At 36.4% G+C, this 25,673-nt stretch overlaps 1 protein-coding gene across 1 annotated transcript in view; it reads left to right on the top strand.

Moving 5' to 3' along the window:
- The window catches only part of TOPAZ1 (testis and ovary specific PAZ domain containing 1), a 106,979-nt gene that overhangs the window by 57,279 nt on the left and 24,027 nt on the right, over positions 1 to 25,673 (top strand). The window contains exons 13-16 of the mRNA XM_039230343.1: positions 15,102 to 15,168; positions 16,224 to 16,398; positions 17,577 to 17,677; positions 20,187 to 20,352. Of these exons, the coding sequence (XP_039086274.1) occupies positions 15,102 to 15,168; positions 16,224 to 16,398; positions 17,577 to 17,677; positions 20,187 to 20,352 (509 nt within the window). The remainder of the gene's footprint in view (positions 1 to 15,101; positions 15,169 to 16,223; positions 16,399 to 17,576; positions 17,678 to 20,186; positions 20,353 to 25,673) is intronic.

Here is a 25,673-nt window from a genome sequence, read left to right as displayed (position 1 = left end):
TGAGGAGTGTTGGTTCTCCTTGCGTCTAATGCCCCATTTCCATTCCTTCTTTTTACCTCTTCCTCACCTAGTGGAGGTAGTTAGTCTTTTAGTTTCTGATTTATCCTTCTTATAGTGTGCAGATATGTATATATTTTGTTATATTTACTTCTTTCTTACATAAAGTGTATCATACAATAAATGTTCTCTTCAACTTTGCTTTTCTCACTAAAACAGTATATCCAAGAAATCAGTTTAAATTAGTACAGAGAAATTTGTCACTCTTTTTTTTTTTAACTGCAGAGTATTCCATTATGTAGATAGTCACAGTGCTGCAGTTAATAACCTTGACTATATGTATTTTGGTATTGTTTGGAGGTATATTTTTATGGTACATTTTTAGAATTGGGATTGCTCGGTCAAAAGATAAGTGCTCTTGGGGCGCCTGGGTGGCTTAGTTGGTTGAGCGTCCGACTTTCGCTTAGGTCATGATATCGCGGTTCATGGGTTCGAGCCCCACGTCGGGCTCTGTGCTGACTGCCAGCTCAGAGCCTGGAGCCTATTTCAGAGTTTGTGCCTCCCTCTCTCTCTGACCCTCCCCTGCTCACACTGTCTCTCTCTCTCTCCTATAAATAAAATAAAAATATTAAAAAAAAAAAAAAAGATAAGTGCTCTAGAGCAACCACTAAACAACTGTACAAAGTACTCAAAAATCTATGGGTATCCAAAATGAATTTCTAAGAATATTCAAGTAACCCCAAAGGAAGATAAAGAAAGGGAACTAGAAAAGATAATAAAATGGCAGAAGTAAGCTTTAGCATATCAATAGTTACTTTAAATGTAAATGTTCTTTTTTCTTTTTGAAAGAAAAAATGTGTCTGTATTTGTGCCTGTGTGCACATTAGCGGGGAAGGCGCACATAGGAGAGAGTGAAAGAAGGGGCGCATGGGAGAGAGTAAGAGAATCTCAAGCAGGCTCCATGCTCAGTACTGAGCCCACCACCAGCCTTGATCCCACAACTCTGGAATCAGAACCTGAGCCAAAATCAAGAGTCAGATGCTCAGCCGACTGAGCCACCCAGATGCCCCTAAATGTAAATATTCTATTTATAACAACTAAAGAACAGCAATTGGGAGAGTAGATATAAAAGCATGATCCAACTATATTCTGTCTATAAGAAATTCACATCCAGTATGAAGATACAAATATTTTGAAAGTCAAAGGATGGAAAGCGATATACCATTCAAATGTTAATTTTAAAAAGAATGTGAATGGCTATATTGATAACAGATAAGATACACTTTAGAGCAATGAAAACTACCAGAGACAAAGAACACTGCATAATGACAAAATGGTCAGTACACCAAGAATACTTAGCAATCTGAAATGTGTATGCAGCACCCAAGAGAGCTTCAAAGTATGTGAAGCAGAACTTATAGAGCTAAATGGATAAAAGAAACAAATCTATAATTTCAGCTGGAGACTCTATAAAATCAAATTTCCAAAGAAGATAACAAGAAAGGAACAGAGGAACTACAAAATAGCCAGAAAACAATTTAACAAAATGCCAGTAGTGAGTCCTTACCTCTCAATTACTACTTTAAATGTGACTGGATTAAATTCTTTAATTGAAAGGCAGTGTCTAAATGGACAAGACAAGATCCAGCTATATGCTGCCTTCAAGAGACTTCAGCTATAAAGACACATATACACTGAAAGTGAGGGGATGAAAAAAGCTATTCCATACACATGGAAGCCAAAAGAAGGCAGGCTATACTTTCTGTCAGAAAACCTAGACTTTTAAGTAACAAGAGACAAGGTCATTATATAATTTCATTATATAATAGAGTCTATTCATCAAGAGAATATAACAATTGTATGAGGCACCTGGGTGGCTCAGTCCATTGAGTGTCCAACTCTTGATTTCTGCTCAGGTCAGGTTCTTAGGGCTCTGGGATTAAGCCCCACATCAGGCTTAGCACTGAGTATGGAGCCTACTAAACATTCTCTCTCTCTCCCTCTGCCCCTCTCCCTGGCTTGCACTCTGTCTCGCTCTCTCTCAAAATAAAAAAGATGGATGGATGGATGGATAGATAATAACAATTATAAATATATATATACACCCAACATCACAGCAGCCTAATATATAAAGCAAATATTAACAGATCTGATGGGAGAAATAGACACCAGTATAATAAAAGTAGAGGACATCAGTACTCATTTCAACAATGAGTATATCATCTAGCAGAAAACCAGTAAAGAAACGTGTGACTTGAACTACACTTTAGACTAAATTGTCCCAACAGACATATACAAAACAGTTCCATCCAGCTGGAGCAGAATAGACATTCTTCTCAAGCCCATTCAGACCATTATTAGAATAGATCATGTTAGTTCACAAAACAAGTCAAAAAATTTAAGAGAATTGAATCAAGTATCTCTCCTGATTACAATGATATGAAACCAGAAATCAATAACAGGAAGAAAACTGGAAAATCCACAGATATGTGAAAATGAAGCAAATACTCCTGAAAAGCCAGTGAGTCAAAGAATAAATCAAAAGAGAAGTTAAAAAAAAAAAAACTTGAACAAATGAAAATGCAACATACCAAAATCTATGGATTACAGCAAAAGCAGTTCTAAGAGGGACATTTATAGTGATAAATGCCTACATTAAGAAAAAAGGATCTCAATCCTAACTGTATATATACCTCAAGGAAGTAGAAAAAGAAGAACAAATGTCAGAGTTAATAGAAGGAAGGAAATAAAGATTAGAGCAGAAATAAGTAGAGACTAGAAAAACAATGGCAAACAAAGCTAAAGGTTTGTTTCCAAAAAGATAAACAAAATTGACAAACCTTTTAGCTACACTAAGATAAAAGAAGAGATGGATCAAAGATGACATAACAACTGGCAGCACAGAAATACAAAGGCTATTAAAAGACTAAAAACAGTTACACACCAACTAATTGGACAGTCTAGAAGAATTGGATAAATTCCTAGAAACACACAACTTCCCAAGTCTGAAACATGAAGATAATGGAGAAATTAAACAAACCAATTTTGAGTAAGGAGATTGATTCAGCAGGAAAATCTCTCCATTAGTAAAAGCCCAGGACTAGATGGCTTCACTGATGAGTTTTATCAGTTAAGGAAGAATTAATACAAATCCTTCTCAAACTCTTCCAAAAAACTGAAGATGGGCACTTCCAAACTCTTTACAACTCCAGTATTACTCTGATACCAAAGTCAGACAAGGATACTACAAAAACTGAAAATCACAGGACAGTATTCCTAATGAACATAGATACAAAAATTCTCAACAAAATATTAGCAAACCAAATTCAACTGCACATCATACACTAAGTTAAAGTGGGATTTGTCCCGCGGGTACAATAATGGTTCAACATGTGCAAATCAGTAAATATTATATACTCCATTAACAGAATGAAGGATGGATATCAAATAATTCTCTCAATAGATGCAGATAAAGCATTTGACCAAATTTAACATCTTTTTGTGATAAAAACTCTCAACAAATTAGGTATAGAAAAAAGGTAACCTCAATATAACAATGGCCGTATATGACAAGGCCACAGCTAACATACTTCACAGTGAAAAGCTAAAAGATTTTCCTCCAAGATCAGGAACAAAGAAAAGATGCCTACTGTTACCATTTCTATTCAGCATAGTGTGGAAGTCCTAGGCAGAGCAATTAGGCAAGAAAAAGAAATAAGGGGTACCTGGGTGGCTCAGTTGGGTAAGTGTCCGACTTGAGCTCAAGTCATAATTTCGTGGTTCACAGGTTTGAGCCCCGTGTCAGACTTCGTGCTGACAGCTCAGAGCCTGGAGCCTGCTTTGGATTCTGTGTCTTCCTCTCTCTGCCACTCACACCCTATCTCTCTCAAAAGTAAGTAAACATTAAAAAAAAAAAAATTTAAAGAAAGACAGACATTCAAGTTAGAAAGAAAATTAAAATTGTTTATGTTTGTGGATTTGTAATCCACATATACAGAAAACTTTAAAGATGCCACCAAAAACTGTTAAAACTAATAATTTTATCCATTTGTCAGTTGATGGACATTTAGGCTCTTCCCGTATTTGGCTATTGTTGAAAGTCCTGCTATAAACATTGTGGTACATGTGCCCCTATGCATCAGCCTCCTGTATCCCTTGGGTAAATTCCTAGTAGTGCTATTGCTGGGTCATACTGTAGTTCTATTTTTAATTTTGAGGAACTTCCACACTGATTTCCAGAGTGGCTGCATCAGTTTGCATTCCCACCAACAGTGTAAGAGGGAGCCTGTTTCTCTACATCCTCACCAGCATCTATAGTCTCCTGATTTGTTCATTATAGCCACTCTGACTGATATGAGGTGGTATCACAGTGTGGTTTTGATTTGTATTTTCCTGATGATAAGTGACGTTGAGCATCGTTTCATTTGTCTGTTGGCCCTCTGGATGTCTTCTCTGGGAAAGTGTCTATTCATGTCTTCTGCCCATTTCTTCACTAGATTATTTGTTTTTTTGGGTGTGGAGTTTGGTGAGTTCTTTATAGATTTTTGATGCTAACCTTTTATCCGTATGTCATTTACAAATATCTTTTCCCATTCTGTCATTTGCCTTTTAGTTCTGTTGATTGTTTCCTTTGCAATGCAGAAGCTTTTTATCTTGATGAGGTCCCAATAGTTCATTTTTTGCTTTTAATTCCATTGCCTTTGGAGATGTCTCAAGTAAGAAATTGCTGTGGCTGGGGGTCAAAGAGGTTGTTGCCTGTTTCCTTCTCTAGGATTTTGATGGTTTCCTGTCTCACATTCAGGTCCTTCATCCATTTTGAGTTTATTTTTGTGTATGATGTAAGAAAGTGGTCTAGTTTCATTCCTCTGCATGCTGCTGTCCAGTTCTCCCAGCACCATTTGTTAAAGAGACATTTTTCCATTGGATACTCTTTCCTACTTTGTCAAAGATTAGTTGGCCATCCATTTGTAGGTCCAATTCTGGGTTCTCTGTTCTATTCCATTGGTCAATGGGTCTGTTTTTGTGTACTCTCTTGATGATTACAGCTTTGTAGTAGAGGCTAAAGTCTGGGATTGTGATGCCTCCTGCTTTGGTTTTCTTCTTCAATATTAGTTTGGCTATTTGGGGTCTTTTGTGGTTCCATACAAATTTTAGGATTGTTTGTTCTAGCTTTGAGAAGAACACTGATGCAATTTTGGTTGGGATTTCATTGAATGTGTAAATTGCCTTGAGTTGTATTGACATTTTAACAGTATTTGTTCTTCCAATCCAGAGCATGGAATGTTTTTCCATTTCTTTGTGTATTCTTAAGTTTCCTTCATAAGCTTCCTATAGTTCTCAATATAGATCTTTTACTTCTTTGGTTAGGTTTATTCTTAGGTATATTATGGTTCTTGGTGCAATTGTGAATGGTATCAGTTTCTTTATTTCTCTTTCTGTTGGGTCATTATTGGTGTATAAAAATGTAGCCTATTTCTGTACATTGATTTTGTACCCTGCGATTTTGCTGAATTCATATATCCGTTTTAGCAGACCTGGTGGAGTCTGTCGGGTTATCAATGTAGAGTACCATGTCATCTGTGAAAGGTGAAAGTTTGACTTCATCTTTGCCAATTTTGATGCCTTAAATTTCATTTTGTTCTCTGTTTGCTGATCAACACTATGTTAAACAGTCACTACTGTGTCCTAGCCACAGCAATCAGACAATGAAAAGAAAAGGCATCATTATTGGCAAGAAAGAAGTAAAACTTTCATTATTTGCAGATAACATGATACTCTATATAGAAAACCCAAAAGACTCTACCAAAAAAATTACTAAAACTAATACCTAAATTCAACAAAGTCTTAGGATATAAAATCATTGTACAGAAATCTGTTGCATTTCTATACGCCAATAATGAAGCAGCAAAAAAAGAAATAAAGGGATGAATCCCATTTATAATTGCACCAAAAACCATAAGATACCTAGAAGTAAACCTAACCAAAGAGATAAAAGTTCTGTACTCTGAAAACTATAGAACACTAATGAAAGAAATTGAAGAGGACACAAGAAATGGAAAGATGGTATTTTTTGATGGTATCTTCTCAGAGCTAGAAGAAACCATCCAAAAATTTGTACAGAACCACAAAATATCCCAAACAGTCAAAGCAGCCTGGAAAAGGAAAAGAAAAGCTGGAGGTAGCATAATTCCAGACTTCAAGTTATAGTACAAAGTTGTAGTGGTCAAAAAGTATGGTACTGGCACAAAAATAAACACGTATTTCACTGGAACAGAATAGAAAACCCAGAAATGAACCCACAACTATATGGTCAATTTTCAACAATCCAGTTGGGAAAAGACAGTCTCTTTTACAAATAGTATTGGGAAAATTGGACAGCAATGTCCAAAAGAATGAAACTGGACCTCTTTCTTACACCATACACAAAAATAAATTCAAATGGATCAAAGACCTAAATGTGAGACATTAAAATCCTAGAGGAGACATTAAAATCCTAGTAACCTCTTTGACCTTGGCCGTAGCTACTTCTTATTAGATATGTCTCCTGAAGCAAGGGAACCAAAAGCAAAAATAAACTATTGGGAATTCATCAAAATAAAAAGCTTCTGCACAGCAAAGGAAACAATCAGCAAAACTAAAAGACATCCTACAAAATGGGAGAAGATATTTGCAAATGGCATATCTGATAGGGGTTAGTATCTAAAATAAATGAAGAACTTATAAAACTCAGTATCCAAAAATGATAATCCAGTTAACAAATGGCAAAAGACATGATTTTTCCAAAGAAGACATATAGATGGCCAACAGACACATGAAAATATGTTCATCATCACTTACCATCCAGGAAATGCAAAGCAAAACTACAATTCTCACACTTGTCAGAATGACTAAAATCAACAACACAAAAAACAACAGGTGTCCACCAGGATGTCAAGAAAGGATAACCCTCTTGTGCTGCTGGTGGGAATGCAAACTGGTGCAGCCACTCTGGAAAACAGTATGAAGGTTCCTTGAAAAGTTAAAAATAGAACTATCCTATGATCCAGCAATTGTACCACTAGTATTTACCCAAAGAATATAAAAATACTAATTCAAAGGGATTCGTGCACCTGATGCTTATCTACAATATAGCCAACTTAATGGAAGCAGCTCAAATGCTGAATGGATAAAGAAGATGTGGTGTGTGTAAAACCTTGGATTGTAACTTGTTCTGAGAGTATTCCACAAGAGGAGCTAACATTTCTAATAAATTTTAACTTGATAAATGAGTGATGTCTTGCAATATGAATAGTACATAATGCTAAATGTCACATGATCACAGATGAGCAAATGGTTCTCTTTCTTGCTGTGGATTGTGGGTGATCATCTCTCAGTCTTGGATGCTCAGTCTGAGGCCACAGTGCTTGGCATTAAATCAGTGTTATTTCAGAATGTTGGAAGGTGCCCACAACTGGCACTAGTGTATTTTTTGTCAATTCAAAGCGCTTATGGACAGTGTTTTGCTTTTTCATACAAGAGTAAGCTTAGGAATGCTTTGCTTCATTCTAGGTCAGGCTACCTGCAGATATAGACCCTTTCCTCTGCTGCCTTATTGCCAGTTACATTAAATACAGTATATGTCAAGAGTTTATTAATACTACTGTAGTCAACATCTGTGTGAGTATGTACAATGGCCCCCATGCAGGAAAAAATTGAAAAGAAAGGCAGTAAGAAGAGGGAAATGATTACAGTGGAAGTTAAAAAGGAGAAGTACAGATGAGGTATGCGAGTGGCCAGAATTGCAAGATTGTATAAGAAGTCTAAGCCTGTATCTCGTCTTCAGAGGAGGAGGAGACAAAGATGGAGGAATCCCTCACTTCAGATGAGATTAGAGAGATGTGTAAAATGTGGGAAACAGTGCAGAATTTTGTAGGAAAGCACCACCCATTTAAGGCTATAGCAGTGCAAGCAGTGAATCTGTTTAACAACAATACAACATCACATTTCCACAGAATCCTCAAAAGGAGGCAAAAGCAAGTGTCATTTGATAGGTTCCTTGTTCAGGTTGCATGAAAAGAAAAAGATTCCATTGAGCCAATAGATAGCAATTCCATTAGTGAAAGTCATTCCAGTAACCCTCCTCTCTCATCTTCCTTCACACCATCCACAAAGGTTTCCAAAGGGAAGTACAGGTTAATTTGTTTATTTTTCTTTACACTTTGTATTTTCTTTATTATTTTGTATTATATTACAGTATTGTAATCATTTTTATATGAATATTTCTGGGTTGTGGAATGAATCATTTGAGTTTCCATTATTTCTTATGAGGGAATTTGCTTTAATATACAAGTGCTTTGGATTACAAGCATGTTTCTGGAACAAATTATGCTCACAAACCAAGGTTTTACTCTGTGTGTGTATGTCATGCACACGTGTGTGTATATGCAATGGAATATTATTTAGCCATAAAAAGAATGAAATCTCACCATTTGCAACAATGTGGGTGGAACTGGAGAGTGTAATGCTAACTGAAATAAGTCAGAGAAAGGCAAATACCATATGATTTCACTCATATGTGGCATTTAAGAAACAAATGAGGGTAGGGAAAAGAAGAGAGAGAGAGGCAAACCAAGAAACAGACTCTTCACTATAGAGAACAAACTAATGACTACCAGAGGAGAGAGAGACAGGGGGATGGGTTAAGTAGGATGGGGATTAAGGACAGCATTTGTGATGAGCACACAGTGTTGTGCGGAAGTATTATATCACTAAACTATATTCCTGAAACTAATACTGTACTGTATATTAACTAACTGGAATTTAAATAAAAACTTAAAAATTAAAATAAAAATTTGTAAAAAAGCAGAGTTGCATCTCTATGTACTAACAATGAAGTATTCAAAAAAATCAAGAAAGCAATCCCATTTACAGTAACCTCAACAAATAAATTTACTGAGGAGATGAAAGATTTGTACATTGAAAACCATGAAACAGTAATAAAAGTAATCAAAACAAATGGAAATATATTCTGTGTTCATGGATTGGAAAAATTGATATTGTGAAACTGTCCATGCTACCCAAAACTAACTATAGATTCAGTTCAATTCCAATCAAAATCCTAGTAACATTTTTTACAGAAATTTAAAAAACAATTTTGAAATTCATATGGAGCTACAGCATACCCTGAATGGCTAAAACAATCTTGAGCAAAAAGAACAAAGTAGGGTATGGTGTATATATACAGAATATGTATTATTCAGCCTTTAAAAAGAAGGATATCCTACCATCTGTGACAACATGGACTAACATGGAGTACATTATGCTAAGTGAAATAAGGCAGTCACAGAAAGACAGATCTGCATGATCCCACTTGTATGTGGAATCTAAAGAAGTCTAACTCAGAAATAAATTAGAATAGTGGTTACCAGGAGATGGGGATGGGGGCAAATGAGGAGATGTTGGTCAAAGGGTACAAACTTGCAACTATAGAACTAGTAAGTTCTGGAGACCTATTCTACAGCGTAATGATTATTGTTCATCATAACGTATTGTGTACTTAAAATCTGCTGAGAGTAGGTCTCGTGTTCTCACCACCCCCCGCCACACACACACACTAGATGAAGTGATAGATACATTAATTATCTCAATTGTGACAGTTACTTCACAATGTATACATTTAGTAAAACATGTTGTATATCTTATATACAATTTTCATTTGTTAGCATGCCTTGGTGTAACTGGGGAAAAAAGTGTCAATACCAATGCTAGCTAGCAAGAAAAGTATATGTTATTGGTGGGGATGTGAAATTGTATAGCTATTATGGAAAATAGTTGAGCAGTTTCTTTAAAAATTGAACATATAAAAATCAAGTATAGCATTGAACTATTGAGCATTTGTCCTAATGAAATGAAAACTTGTGTACAAACATTCATAGCAGCTTTAATGGTAATAGCCAAAAACTGGGGGGAAAACATGTTCTTCAGCACGTGAATGAACAGTTCAATTGTGGTACATCCATACCAAGGAATACTACTTAGCAATAGAAATCAACAAACTAGGGGCGCCTGGGTGGCTCAGTTGGTTGAGCGTCTGACTTCAGCTCAGGTCATGATCTCACAGTTCGTGGGTTCGAGCCCCACATCGGGCTCTGTGCTGACAGCTAGCTCAGAGCCTGGAGCCTGTTTCAGATTCTGTGTCTCCCTCTCTCTCTGATCCTCCCCTGCTCATGCTGTCTCTATCTCTCTCTCAAAAATAAATAAAATATTTTTAAAAAAAAGAAAAAAACAAACTATTGAAACACGAAAAAAATTGAATTGTTCTCAAAGAAATTGTGCTGAATATAAAAAGCCATTCTCAGAAGCCACATGCTACATGGTTCCATTTATATAACATTCTCAAAATGACAAAGCTGTAGATATGGAGAACCAATTACTGGTTGACAGAGGACAGGGACAGGAGTTGGGGGATGAGTATAAAAGGATAGCATGAGATGGCAAAGGACACAATCCATAAAACTAACAGCCAGCTGACGGAATGGGGAAAGATAGTTGCAAATGACATATCAGATAAAGGGCTAGTATCCAAAATCTATACGGAACTCACCAAACTCCACACCCGAAAAACAATCCAGTGAAAAAATGGGCAGAAGACATGAACAGACACTTCTCCAAAGAGGACATCCAGATGGCCAACAGACACATGAAACGATGCTCAGCGTCCCTCCTCATCAGGGAAATACAAATCAAAACCACACTGTGATACCACCTCACACTGGTCAGAGTGGCTAAAATGAGCAGATCAGAGGACTCTAGATGCTGGTGAGGATGTGGAGAAATGGGCACCCTCCTACACTATTGATGGGAATGTAAACTGGTGCAGCCCCTCTGGAAAACTGTGTGGAGGTTCCTCAAAAAATTAACACTAGAACTCCCCTAGGACCCAGCAATAGCACTGCTAGGAATTTACCCAAGGGATACAGGAGTGCTGATGCATAGGGGCACATGGACCCCAATGTTCATAGCAGCACTCTCCACAATAGCTAAAACATGGAAAGAGCCTAAGTGTCCATCAACAGATGAATGGATCAAGAAGATGTGGTTTATCTATACCATGGAATACTACATGGCAATGAGAAATAATGAAATCTGGCCATGTGTAGCAACATGGATGGATCTTTAGGGTGTTATGCTGAGCTAAATAAGTCAGGCAGAGAAGGACAAATATCATATGTTTGCACGTATAGGAGGATTAGGAGGAACTTAACGGAGGACTGTGGGGAAGAAGAAGGGGGGAAATAGTGGGGGAGAGGGAGGAAGGCAAACTATGAGAGACTCTTGAGTGCTGAAAACAAACTGAGGGCTGATGGGGGTGGGAGGGAGGGGAAGGGGCGTGACGGGCACGGAGGAGGGCACTTGTGGGGATGAGCACTGGGTGTTATATGGAAACCAACCTGACAATAAACTATTAAAAAAAAGGATAGCATGAGGACGTTCCTTTGTGGTGATGAAACTTCTATATCTGTATTGTGATGGCAACATAAACTATACTTGGGATAAAATTTCATAGAACTACACACCTACAGATGAATGCATGTAAAAAGTGGTGAAAACTAAATAATATCTGTAGTCTAATTAACAGTATTATAACAATGTCAGTTTCCTAGTTTTTATGTTGTTCTACAATTATATAAGAAAGCACTGGAAAAAGGTGGATGAAGAGTAACAGGGCTAGGTACTATTTTGAAAATTTTTGTAAGTCTGTAATTATTTCAGTACAAACTTATTAAGGGTAAGTACATATATTGGATATAGCCCAGACGGCTCTACCAATTTGTATATACGATATGTATATATACATTATGTTTGTGTGTATATGTTGTATACATGGTATATATGTTTATATATATGGTGTGGGTGTATATATGTATTTTGGTATATGTGCATATATGTGCCTATGATATATATGTGTGTATATATGATTTTATATATATGTATATATATAAATGACGTGTGTGTGTGTATATGGTGTGTGTGTATATGTATTTTGGCATATGTGCATATATGTACCTTTGATGTGTGTGTGTGTGTGTGTGTCCAGAAACTTCACAGACTGTTCAGCACAGCTTTGCTAACATAGTATGTTGTCATAGTTTTTAATCTTTTCTAATCTATTAGGTAACAAGTGATGTTTCAATGTTCTAATTTGCTTTTCTTCTACCTTAAATGAGTTTAAAAATTTTCTTTTCATGTATTTGAGGGCTGTTTTACACTTTTTGTTGTGAATTGTCTGCTGATGTTCATTTTTCTATTGGATTCTGGGTCTTTGTTCCTTAATTTTTTTTCTAGTTTGCCAGTTGTCTTTTAAATTTGTTTATGATGTTTCTTTACCATGCAAAAACTTTTATTTTTATTTAGCCTATATTATCAGTCTTTTTTTTATTGCCTCAGTTTTGAGCCATAGTTATTTTTTATTGCATCTGAATTTTGAGTCCTGATTTCCCTCCACCAAGGTTTTGGAGACATTCACCCATGTTTCCTCTTGTTATTTATATGGTTTCATTTCTATAGTTAAGTTTTTAATCTATTGGAGTTTATTCTTATGTATGGTGTAAGGTGGAGATCTAAGCTTTTTCCAGTGATTGTCCCAGTTTTCCCAGAACCGTGTATTTAATTTGAGTGATTTCAGATGCTATCTTTATCATATACTAAATCTCATATGTGTTTGGGTTTGTGTCTGGACTTTGTATTCTATTCTACCGGACTATTTGTTTATTCCTGCACCACAATATTTTAAGTATAGAGGGTTTAGTAATATGTTTTAACATTTTGTGGGGAAAATCACCTGTGAAGTTTTTCTTTTCAATGTCTTTCTTCCTCTTCTTACATATATGTTTTATTGCCTATAAGTAATTTGTCTTACCTAACTGCTCTGGCTCATACCTCTAGTACAATATTAAATAGTAATGGATATAGCAGACGTCTTTTCATTGTTCCTGATCTTAGTGGAAATATCGCTAGAATTTTCTCATTAAGTACAATAATAGCTTTAGGACCAAGATATATATATTTAATCACTCTAACAAAATATCTCTCAGTTTCTGTATTCAGAAATGAATTGATGTTGAATTTTATCAGTCTTTTTTAATATCTATGGAAATAATCATGATTTTTCCCTTATATTTATTAATACAGTATATGATATTGATGGATTTTCTAATACTGAAGTTACCTTACATTTGAGAAATAAATACCACTCTGTCATGGTGTATCATTTTCTTAAGGTGGTCTTGGATTCTGTTTGTCAATATTTTTTAATTTTGTGGTACAATACACATAACATAAAATTTACCATCTTAACCATTTTTAAGTACAGTTCAGTAGTATTAAATATATTTCACATTTTTTGTGCGACCCCCACAGCCATCATGCCTATAACTCGCAATTTGTAAAACTGATCTCCTTGTTTATATTTAGCTTTCGGGGCGCCTGGGTGGCTTAGCCGGTTGAGCATCCGACTTTCGCTTGGGTCATGATCTCACGGTTCGTGGGTTCGAGCCCCGCGTCGGGCTCTGTGCTGACTGCCAGCTCGGAGCCTGGAGCCTATTTCAGAGTCTGTGTCTCCCTCTCTCTGACCCTCCCCTGCTCACGCTGTCTCTCTCTCTCTCTCCTAGAAATAAATAAAAACATTAAAAAATTAAAAAAAAATATTTAGCTTTCTTCATCACCACTGTAAGTAATATTCTGTACTTTTCTTTCTTCAAGCCTTTATCTAGTTTAAGTATCAATGTTGTTTATATTTGATTCATGAAAGGAATTAGGAATTCCATTTTAATGCTTATAGATCATTATAAGCTCATATATAGAGCTTTGGGACTAATTACCAAAACTGACCCCATAATTTGCTGTTATACAATACTCTTAGTTTAATGGCACCCTCTTCTTCCCTTTGTCTTCTTTTTCTCTTTCCAGTTGCCAAAGGATGTTTTTCTTTCATTTTTGTCTTTTTTTTGTCTTTCCCAGTGCCGTGTATTTTTAAATTGTGGAGGGTTTTTTCCATTTTTTAAAGTTCATATGCTTATTTTGAGAGAGAGAACACAAGTGGGGTATGGGCAGAGAGAGATTGGGAGTGAGAATACCAAGCAGGTTCCACACTGTCAGGACAGAGCCCAACTCAGCTCAAACTCACAAACCGTGAGATCATGGCCTGAGCAGAGATCAAGAATCGGACACCTGACTGAGCTACCCAGGCACCTCTAGATTGTGTTCCTCAAATCACACAAACTTAGAAGTTCCTTCTGTGTGGTTTGGGTTATAATCTATCCAGGTTTTGTTTTTGTTTTTGTTTTGTTCTATCGGTTTTTTTTTTTATAAATCGTTTTCAAACTTAGTATGGACTTAGTCTGTAGTGGTATTTTTAAAAATCAGTATTAGGTTCCGGGGCGCCTGGGTGGCTTAGTCGGTTAAGCGTCCAACTTTCGCTTAGGTCATGATCTCGCGGTTCGTGGGTTCGAGCCCCGCGTCGGGCTCTGTGCTGACAGCTCAGAGCCTGGAGCCTGTTTCAGATTCTGTGTCTCCCTCTCTCTCTGACCCTCCCCTGCTCACGCTGTCTCTCTCTCTCCTAGAAATAAATAAAAATATTTAAAAAAATAAAATAAAATAAAATAAAAATCAGTATTAGGTTCCAACTGTTCAGTTTTCCCCCATGGATTTTCTTCACATTGTTTTTCTTCTGGTCTATTTCTCCTTATCACAAATCCTTGTGGATCAGCAAGGGTGAAGTGGGAGCAGGAGAGACCAAGTGCTGGTTTTAATGGTTTTTCTCTCTTTTTATTCACAATTATTTTGAAGCTTTGGCATTCTCTGTTCTTAAAGTTACCTTAAAAGCTGAAGGTATGGTTTCATGTGGAATTGCCTTTTTCATTCTTGTTGCCTATGGTTTGAGGAAGAAATAGTATGAGGTACGTATCTATGCATTTGCTGTTTTCTTCAGCTCCAAAGAATTTTTATAGTATGTTACTACATTCCTTTTTTTCCACTCTCTTAGGTATAAACTATAGAACAAGTGACTTAGGGACAATAGTGACTTTTGGGGGGTGAACATAATTAATGCTTTTCTATTGTTAAAGGTTACGGATAAGGCAATTTAAAAAGAACTGGAAATGTGATTTAGATTCAGCATTGAATGAAATACAGGTATGACGTTTATTTTTTAAAATAAATAGCTGTGATCTCTGAAAACCAGTAATAACAAAGAAACGTTGAATAGTAAAAGCTGTAGGAAAAGTTTTAAAATATGACTGTTATGCAGAGAAAATGCTGAAGGAAAAGAAGTTTAATTTTTTAATACTTTGAAATGCAAATGCAATTTCTATAGTTATGGACTATTCTAAAAATAATTCTGTAAATAACTGGCTCATTGTCAAAGTTAACGTATATCAAGATATAATAATCTAAGGCTTAGCCTTTAATTCTTGTCACTGGATAGACTCAGTGCATAAGAAAGTTGGCTTTCTTGTCACAGTCCATGGATGGCTGCGATACATGAAATGATAGCAGAAAGCCAAGGTCATTGTGCCTTCTGCAGTCATTTGGAGTATAAGAAATAGAGAACTTTCAGGATGATTTTACTGTTTGGCTTAAGATCATTTTTCTATTCTTGTAGTAATTGTTGGTCTTGTCTTAATTAGTGTTTATATCCTTGAAACAATCTTATGTTGGTATGGAAAACTATTTCTTTGTTTATAGTAGAAAATAATGAGAAGATGGTAAGTTTACTGAAATTTACTTTGTATTCCCTGTCATAGAAGAACTGTAATCCCTGAAATGGTATTTGGGCCCCAAATCATAAATGGGGCCAAATAGTAGTAAAACACAATCTCTAAAAGTAATAATATAGTGTGTTTCTCTGGAGATGGCTCAAATCATATTGCTAATCATCTCTTTTCCATAAAATCTGTCCTACTGTCTAGCTCAGGTCTGAGGGTGACATCATTAAGTACATTAGGAAGAAGATTATTAAATGCATATTGCTATCTGGAATTATAGAGACTATGCTATAGTCAGAAACCCAAATTGTACAGTAGAAAGTTTTTAATGGTATAACACTGTCAGGAAGTGTATAAGCTCTGCAGAGATATTGTCTTATTGATTTCTGTATATATAATGTCTGCATGTACCTATTCCATAATATGTTTGCATAAATGGCAACTTTCATGCTTTTTTTGTTTTGTTTCTAATAATTCTGATAGCATTGTAAAGAGAAAGGTGACTGGACCAAATTGGGAAATTTATACATTAACACAAAAATGGGCTGTGAAAACTTTGCAGACTTCCAGAGATTTTGTGCTTGTATTGCTGAAACACTAACAAAAGACTGTAAAGAAGAGAGACCAGGTGTTCCATTTTGTGAATTTGCTGAAACAGGTAAAACGTCACTAATTGGGTCTAAGTATTATGCATGTTAGCATGGTACAGTGTTCTTAACAGGAATGTAAAGCTCTTAATGTTTTCCACGTTAAGGATAAGTTAATATTGCAGATTTCAGATACTTCTCTTTATAAATATTTCCATCTTTTTGTTATGAAGTTAGATAATAATGATATAAGGTCAAGAATTGGTGTTTTAATATCTCATGTGTCATGTTCTTATTTTTCTTTTCATTCAGATTGGTGAAACTATTGCAAATTATACTGGAGCACCTGAATTTTTGAATCATTAAAGTTCTTACTATCTTCACTACTACAAGTCAACAAAATTAATGTTTTTGAGACTTTTTTTTACATGAGCTCTTCACAGCTATTTATATATGTTTTTAATGTTTATTTGTGTATTTTGAGAGGGAGAGAGCAAGTGTAAGCAGGAGAAGGGCAGAGTGAGAGAGAGAGAGAAAGAGAGAGAGAGAGAGAGAAAGAGAGAGAGAGAATCCCAAGCAGGCTCCCCGCCATCAATGCAGTGTCTGACTTGGGGCTCAATCCCACAAACCATGAGATCATGGCCTGAGCTGAAATCAGGAGACAGACACTCAACTGACTGAGCCACCCAAGCGCCCCTTCACTGCTATATATTTTTTATCAGGGGTCAGCAAATGTTTTCTGCAAAGGGAGAGGTACTAAATGTTTTAGGCTTTACACATTCACATTCGATATGTGTTACATGGTTTTCCTTTCAAACTCTTTAGAAATAGGGAAACATGGGGCGCCTGGGTGGCCCAGTTGATTAAGTGTCTGACTTCAGCTCGTGTCATGATCTCATAGTTCATGGGTTTGAGCCCCATATTGGACTCTGTGCTAACAGCTTGGAGCCTGGAGTATGCTTCAAATCCTGTGTCTCCCTCTTTCTCTCTGCCCCTCCCCTCTTCATGCTCTCTCTCTCTCTCTCTCCCAAAAATAAATAAAATCATTAAAAACAAATTTTTTAATAGGGAAGCCATTTTTAGCCCACAGGCCATACAAAAACCAACCACACGCCAGATTTGGCATGCAGGCTATGGTTTGCCAACACCAGGTCTTTGGTCTAGTGTCAATAATTTCATATTAATTTGCCTTTTCTGTCATTTTAAATGGCTTTTCCACTTTTTTCCATATGCCTACTTTGTGTTTCAGTTAGCAAAGATCCACAAAATAGTGAAGTAGATAAAACTTTGCTGGGAAGAATTGGAATCAGTGCTATGTACTTCTATCACAAGCTGTTGCAGTGGGCCAAGGTATGTCATTAAATTTTGTTTGGGCTTAGTACAGAGAGTGTTAATTTTAAATTTTTTAACAGAATATAGTTAACACTGCAAATTAGAAATTTGCTAATAATGTTGCAAGAGGCAAAATGAGTCCCAGACTGGTAGGTAAATTATTAGGTAGTATATTACGTAAGTGTGGAAAGAAAGGGAGTAGCAGGAGACCAGCTACCATGAAGTATCTCACTATAGGGAGCACTTGGGAAGCTCTGCTAAATACCATATTGCGAGAGTTCAAGACCTTTTTTTTTTTTAAGATGAATCCAGGAAATTCACAACAGGACTCCTTAAGAATCACCTCCTAAAATGCTCTGGAACACTCTATCCCATATATCTTGATATCTTCTTTAGGGTTTAGCTCACCATAGAAGTGGCCTGCTTATTCTGGACTATACTAAACTACCGTTCTTTAGATTTCCCTGAGGTAGCAGGTGGTTATAGATTCAATAAAGTGAAATAAAGTAGAAGACCGGAAAATCTAAAATAAAAAGGGAGTGCTGAAGGATGCATGCAGCAGTTGAGAGTGTGGTCAGTACTAAGTCAACTATTATAATGGATCTTTTGTTATTCTCATAAAAAGGTTATTTCTTAATTGAATGTGTTCAATAACACTTAAGCTCAGGGTCACTCATACATATACAAATACATGGATTTTTTAAAAAAATTTTATGTTTATTTATTTTTGAAAGACAGAGTGTGAGCAGAGGAGGGGCAGAGAGAGAGGGAGACACAAAACCCAAAGCAGGCTCCAGGCTCCAAGCTGTCAGCACAGAGCCAGACATGGGGCTCGAACTCATGAACTGAGATATCATGACCTAAGCTGACGTTGGACACTTAACCAACTGAGCCACCCTCGCACCCCAGTGGATTTTGTTTTTAATTAAAAAAAAAAAAAAAAACACAAAAACGACAGCAACAGAATCCTTGTACTTTAGTCTCCAAGCTCCTCAAGTGGTTTAGCACACACTGTGATGACTGATGTGTGATCAGTATGTGATCACATAGTGGGATGGGCAGAATGTACCTTGTCCCTGGTCTCACAGTCTGGCTTAAGGTTCATCATAGCATTAATTTCTTAGATATTTAACGCTTGAGAACTTGAGGACTACATGATAAAACCTTTTTGAAAAAGATTGAATTTACTACAATTTTAGGTTATATTTTCATTTTACTTGGTTAGTATTATTTCTTAAGAGGTTAGTGGGTTTGTACCTGAATTTCAATTTAAAATTTTCACTATCTAGGGGCACCTGGGTGGCTCAGTTGGTTGAGCGTCTGACTTCAGCTCAGGTCATGATCTCACAGTTTGTGGGTTCAAGCCCCGCGTCAGGCTCTGTGCTGACTGCCAGCTCAGAGCCTGGAGCCTGTTTCAGTCTGTGACTCCCTCTCTCTCTGACCCTCCCCTGCTCACGCTGTCTCTCTTTCTCTCTCTCCTAGAAATAAATAAATAAAACATTAAAAAAAATTTTTTTTAAATAAGTTTCACTATCTTGACATAAACTATTTGTAATAAATAAATAAATAAATAAAAAGTTTCACTATCTTATTTGGAATAAATATTTATTTAACTTAGTATGAATTTTTTAGTGGAAACCTGTTCATTTTGAATACAAAAGTAAAACTATTAAAAGTAAGCTAAAGTATATTCATTTATATAGGCAGCTTAAAAATACTTTGACATCACAATATGCATCTGACTCAAAGAGCATAGAATAGAATATAAAACAAGAGTCCATAAATTAAGAGCCAAATCTGGCCCTCACTGTCTTTTTATATCTCAAGAGGTAAGAATGTTTTTTACATTATTAAAGAGTTAGAAAATAAAAACAACTACCAAAAAGAATGTGCCACTGACTAAATGTGACCTGTAGAGCCTAAGTATTTACTATCTGGCCGTCTATAGAAAAAGTTTGCTGACTCCTGACATAAAATAATATATGTCTAATTTCTGATGTCCAGACTAGAGATAATCTTTTATGTAGACTATGTGAAATAATTAGTCTGTTGAATTAAAAAAGACAGTTTTCAGCCAGCTGTTTTATTATTTTTTCCCTCACTATCATTATTTATATAAATTTGATAAGACATTATCTCGATTTTCTCTGTCTCTCCCTCTTGACTCTTAGGGTGATCAACAGAAGAAATGTAAAAACTTATATTCAGTAGTTTTCCACATTAGGGCAAGATATCCTTTTTCCAAATGAAATCTTTAGGGGAAGCACAAGTATATAAACACTTGAAAAAAGGGGTCCACAGTGTGAGGATTAATATGAAGCAAAGCCCTGCTTCCTTCCCTTCCCTGTCTGTCTTTGTGGCTAAGCAGGAGGGGGCTGAAAGAAAGGGTCTTAGAGCAGTTTGAAAACCATCAGTCTAGAAGGATGATTCAAATTGGATCATTGGTTTCTATATAATTACTGATTTTGTGTCTCTGTGATACTCTACAGGAATAATACTCAATTAGTGTTCTTTATTTTTACTCTAGGGAAGGAAGGTCTTAGATAAACTATATGAACTGAAAATACATTTTACAAGTTTAAAAGGACTCACAGGGCCTGCGAAGTTAGCACCAAGATGTCAAATTGTGAATATTGCAGCAGAGATTTTTCTAAAAAGTGGAAGCCTTGATGGTGCTATTTGGGTGTTGAGGGGTAAGTTCTGATATACGCAAGCATCATATAATTTGTTGTTATAAATTCTTGTCTATGTAATTACCTTAAGTTGATGTTGAATTGTGAGTGGTAATTTGGCCTAATAAACGCTAGTGATCATGTGGGTAGGAAAGATGGTTGATGTGTAAAATGGAAGGAGAAAGTTAACCTCACCTTAAAGAAAAAAATTGTATGACCCTTTATTGATAAGCTAGTTCTTACTTTGGCCTAAGTATGATACTAATAAATGCTTTCCATCGATTATTTCAGGTAATTGTTATAGAAACCCTATAAGTTTGGAATTAGTATAACCCCCTTTTTTTTGTTAGTTAAAAAATGTCAGAGACATTAAACCTGTTGCCCAAAATGATACAAGTAAGAAGTGGAGGCTGTATTCAAATCCAGACAGTCCAGCTTCAGAGCCCAGGCTTCAGCTGCTGTTGGGGGAAGTAAATCCCTATTATAATCTGTATGAACTCTTAACCTTTGTACATACAGGCAAACATGACTTCAAACCAGGACAAGTAAAGCCACTTCCCTAGTAAATTAATCCTCCAGCAGAAATTACAATGAAATTAAGCCAGCAGACACACTTAAGATTGGTTTGCTGTGAGGTAAATAAAAATTTAGAGATCACACGGATAACACAGCATGCTGTCTAATGGAACCTCTGCTACTTAAACCATCAAGCAGATTTTATTTGATAAAATGGAATAACAGTGAAGAAAGTTCAAGAATCTCTGGGTTTATGGGGCGCCAGAGTGGCTCAGTGGGTTAAAGGTCCAACTTTGGCTCAGGTCATGATCTCATCTCACAGCTCATGGGTTTCAGCCCTGAGTCGGCTCTGTGCTGACAACTCAGAGTTTGGAACCTGCTTCGTATTCTGTGTCTCCCTCTCTCTCTGCCTCTCCTCTGCTTGTACTCTGTCTTTCTCCCTCTCAAAAGTAAATAAACATTGGAAACTAATTTGACAATAAACTATTTGTAAAAAAAAAAAAAAAAAAAGGAAACTAATTTGACAAACTATTTGTGTAAAAAAAAAAAAAGTAAATAAACATTAAAGAAATTAAAAAAAAAAATCCCTGAGTTTAGGTGGGAAGATAGAATATATACACAGGTAGAGCAAATAGATAATCTTTACACTAACACAAGCACATATGCATGCACACATACATATTTATATATATGAATATATAATTCATATTATATACATGGAATAATTGCATACATATGTATAATGCCTTATATTTGTTCAGGGCTGAGAGTTCATGGAATACAGAGGTTCCAAGTGGACTTCAGGATCAAAAGCTTGTTGGAAAAGATTTTCTTCAACTTAACAAATATAGCTAGTGAAGTTTGCTACGTGGGGAAGTGTAACCAAAATACAAAAATAGAAATGAACAAAATGTAAGCCAAAACTCACAAGCTATGTTGAGAAGGAGAGATGTGGCAAGAGTGGAAAGGTTAAAATGATGGATAAAAATGAGCTTGGGTCACCTGATGATAGGAAATTTCAGCCTAAAAATTCTGGAGAAACTAGTCTTTCTCAGACTAGAGCATTAAGGAACATTTGTGTGAAGGGTGTGGAATGGTCTGTGGAGATTTAAAATTTCTACAATTCAATGCTCTCTTTAAAAATTCTTTTTTTTTAATCTTTAAAAATTCTGTAAGCTATAACAGGATTTCCTTTCACAGGGATAATTTCAACTGAAAGTCATTTTCATAAGTAAAAATTTACTTCTTTAAAAGAAGGGCCCACAGGGGCGCCTGGGTGGCTTAGTCGGTTAAGCGTCCGACTTTCACTTAGGTCATGTTCTCGCGGTTCGTGGGTTCAAGCCCCGCGTCGGGCTCTGTGCTGACTGCCAGCTCAGAGCCTGGAGCCTGTTTCAGCCTGTGACTCCCTCTCTCTCTGACCCTCCCCTGCTCACGCTGTCTCTCTCTCTCTCTCCTAGAAATAAATATTTAAAAAAAAAAAAAGAAAAAAGGAAGAGCCCACAGAAGTATACTAAGTGCTCTCCAGAATTATTTTGTTGTTAAAAGTATTCTGCAGTAAACAGGCCTTTCTCAAGAAAGGAAATACAAAGGATTCTACCTCACTTGTAATACATGAGAGTAATACTCATAATAAGAAAAATAATACATTAAAATTACAAAAACCTGTCAGAGTAGCAAAGTAAGAGTTCAGTGATCTACATTTCATGAGAGTATAGAGAAACAGGCATTCACACACATTGTCTTTAGGGGCTTTTTGGCAAAATATCTGTCAAAATCTAATAGTGTGTATTTCCTTTTATGTTTCATCTCTGTTTCTAGAATTTCTCTTGCAAACACAAGTATGTACTGTAAGTTATCTAGAATCTTTTTTTTTTTTTTTTTTTTTTTTTTTTTTTTAAGAGAGAGAGAGAGAGAGAGAATCTCAAGAAGGCTCTGTGCTCAGCGCAGAGCCCAACTCTGGGACCCTGGGATCATGACCTAAGCTGAAAGCAAGTTAGATGCTCAACCAACTGAGCCAGTCAGGAACCCCTAGAATCTTTTTTTTAACCATCACAGTGCTAACAAAGAATTCCACATACCTTAAATGTTCATTAAGAGAGTACAAGTTGATTAACTGTGATAGCCATATGATGAAGTCGAATGAGGCATATCTACAGATATTCATTTGAAATGATCTCCAGGATCTGTTGCCAGATGAAAACAAGGAATATACAGAACAGTGTCCACAGTAACATAAATAAGATGCACACACACGTATTTCCTTTTATACACTTAAAATATTTTTAGAAGGAGGCACAAGAAACAGATGATGATGTTTGCTTCTGGGAAGAAGAATTTAGTGCTTGGAGGACACAGATAGGAGGAAGATTAACTTCTTCCATATGATTTTTCTATATTTTTCCTTTTGATTTTCTTTTTTATTTTTTTCCAAATTTTTATTGAAATTGTATTTAGTTAACATACAGTGTAAATATTGGTTTCAAAAGTAGAATTTAGTGATTCATCATTTACATATACCACCCAGTGCTCATCCCAACAAGTGCCCTCCTTAATGTCCTTCACCCTTTTGGCCCATTATCCATCCACCTCCCTTCATCAACCATCAGTTTGTCCTCTATTATTAAGAGTCTTTGGGGTGCCTGGGTGGCTCAGTTGGTTAAATGTCTGATTTTGGCTCAGGTCATGATCTCACAGTTTATGGGTTCAAGCCTTGCATCAGGCTCTCTGCTGTCAGCACAGAGCCTGCTTCAGATTCTCTGTCCCCCCTCCCTTTTTCAGCCCCTCCCCCTCTCACATTCTCTCCCTCCCTCCTCCCTTCCACCCCCTCTCTCTCTCTCTCCTCCCCCTACCATCTCTTCCTTCCTCCCTCTCTCTCTCTCTCTCTCTCTTAAAAATAAACACTAAAAAAATTTTTTGGGTCTCACGATTTTTTAAGTCTCTTATGGCTGAAGTCAAAGAGGGTGTTGCCTGTGTTCTCCTCTAGGATTTCGATAGTTTCCTTTCTCACATTTAGGTCTTTTCATCCATCTTGAATTTCTTTTTGTGTACAGTATAAAACAGTGGTCCAGTTTCATTCTTCTGCATGTTGCTGTCCAGTTTTCCCAGCACTATTTGCTGATGAGATTGTCTTTTTTCCATTGGATACACTCACCTGCTTTGTTGAAGATTGGTAGACCGTATGCTTGTGGGTCCACTTCTGGGTTTTCTGTTGTGTTACATTGATTTATGTGTATGTTTTTGTGTCAGTACTGTACTGTATTGATGACTATAGCTTTGTAAGATAGCTTGAAGTCCAGAATTGTGAAATTCCCTTTTTTCTGCTTTCCTTTTTTTTTTAATTTTCTTTTAATGTTTATTTTTGAGAGAGAGAGAGTGTGTGTGTGTGAGAGAGAGAGAGAGAGCAGGGGAGGGTCAGAGAGAGAGGGAGACACAGAATCTGAAACAGGCTCCAGGCTCTGAGCTGTCTACACAGAGTCTGATGCAGGGCTTGAACTCATGAACCATGAGATCATGACCTGAGCTAAAGTCAGACTCTTAACCAACTGAGCCACCTGGGCACCACTCCTTTTCTTTTTCAGGATTGCTTTGGCTATTCAAGGTTTTTTGTGGTTCCATGCCAATTTTAGGATTGTTTGTTCTAGCTCTGTGAAGATTGCTAGTAGTGTTTTGATAGGGACTGCATTAAATGTGTAGATTGCTTTGGGTAGTATCAACATTATAACAATGTTTGTTCTTTCAGTCCACAAACATGGAATGTTTTTCCATTTCTTTGTGTCCTTGTCAGTTTCTTTCATAAGTGTTCTATAGTTTTCATAGTACAGATTTTTTACCTCTTTGGTTAGGTTTATTCCAAGGTATCTATGATTTTTGGTACAATTGTAAATGGGATTGATTCCTTGATTTCTTTTTCTGCTGCTGCTTTATTGATGTGTAGAACCAGCCACAGATTTCTACACATTGATTTTATATCCTGCAACTTTGTTGAATTTATGTATTAGTTCTGGCAATTTTGGGGGGGGGAGTCTTTCAGGTTTTCTGTATAGCATATCATGTCATCTGCAAAGAGCAAAGGTTTGACTTCTTCATTGCCAATTTGGATGCCTTTCATTTCTTTTTTGTTGTCTGATTGGTAAGGCTAAGACTTCAATACTATGGTAAGTAACAGCAGTGAGAATAGATATCCCTGTCTTATTCCTGACTATATAGGAAAAGCTGTTTTTCTCCACTAAAGATGATATTGGCTAGGGGTCTTTTGTATATGGCTTTCAATGGTGTTGAGGTATGTTCCATCTACAACTACTTTGTTTAGCATTTATGTCAAGAATGGAGGCTATGTTTTGTCAAATGCCTTTTTTTTTCATCTATTGAGACGATCATGTGGTTCCTATCTTTTTTTTTTTTATTAAGGTGGTGTATCACATTGATTGATTTGCAAATATTGAACCAATCCTGCAGCCAGAAATAAATCCCACGTAATTTATGGTAAATAAGTCTTTTAATGTATTGTTGGATTCGATTTGCTGGTCTCTTGTTAAGAATTTTTGCATTCAGTGTTCATCAGGGATGTTGGCCTATAATTCTCCTTTTTAGTGGGGTCTTTGTCTGGTTTTGGATTCAAGGTGATGATGGCCTCATAGAATGAATTTGGAACTTTTCCTCCCATTTCTATTTTTTGGAAGTTTGAGAAGAATAGGTATTAACTCTTATTTAAATGTCTGGTAGAATTCCTCTGGGAAGCTCTCTGGCCCTGGACTTTTGTTTGTTGGGAGATTTTTGATTTCTGGATCCATTTCTTTGCTGGTTTGAGTTTGTTCAGATTTTCTCTT

This window comes from Hyaena hyaena, unplaced genomic scaffold (genome assembly GCF_003009895.1).
Source record: "Hyaena hyaena isolate Hyena2069 unplaced genomic scaffold, ASM300989v1 scaffold_45, whole genome shotgun sequence".
In the NCBI taxonomy this organism is placed as follows: domain Eukaryota; kingdom Metazoa; phylum Chordata; class Mammalia; order Carnivora; family Hyaenidae; genus Hyaena; species Hyaena hyaena.
The sequence above is the reverse complement of the archived record's forward strand: the minus strand, read 5'-3'. Positions and strand labels throughout refer to the sequence as shown.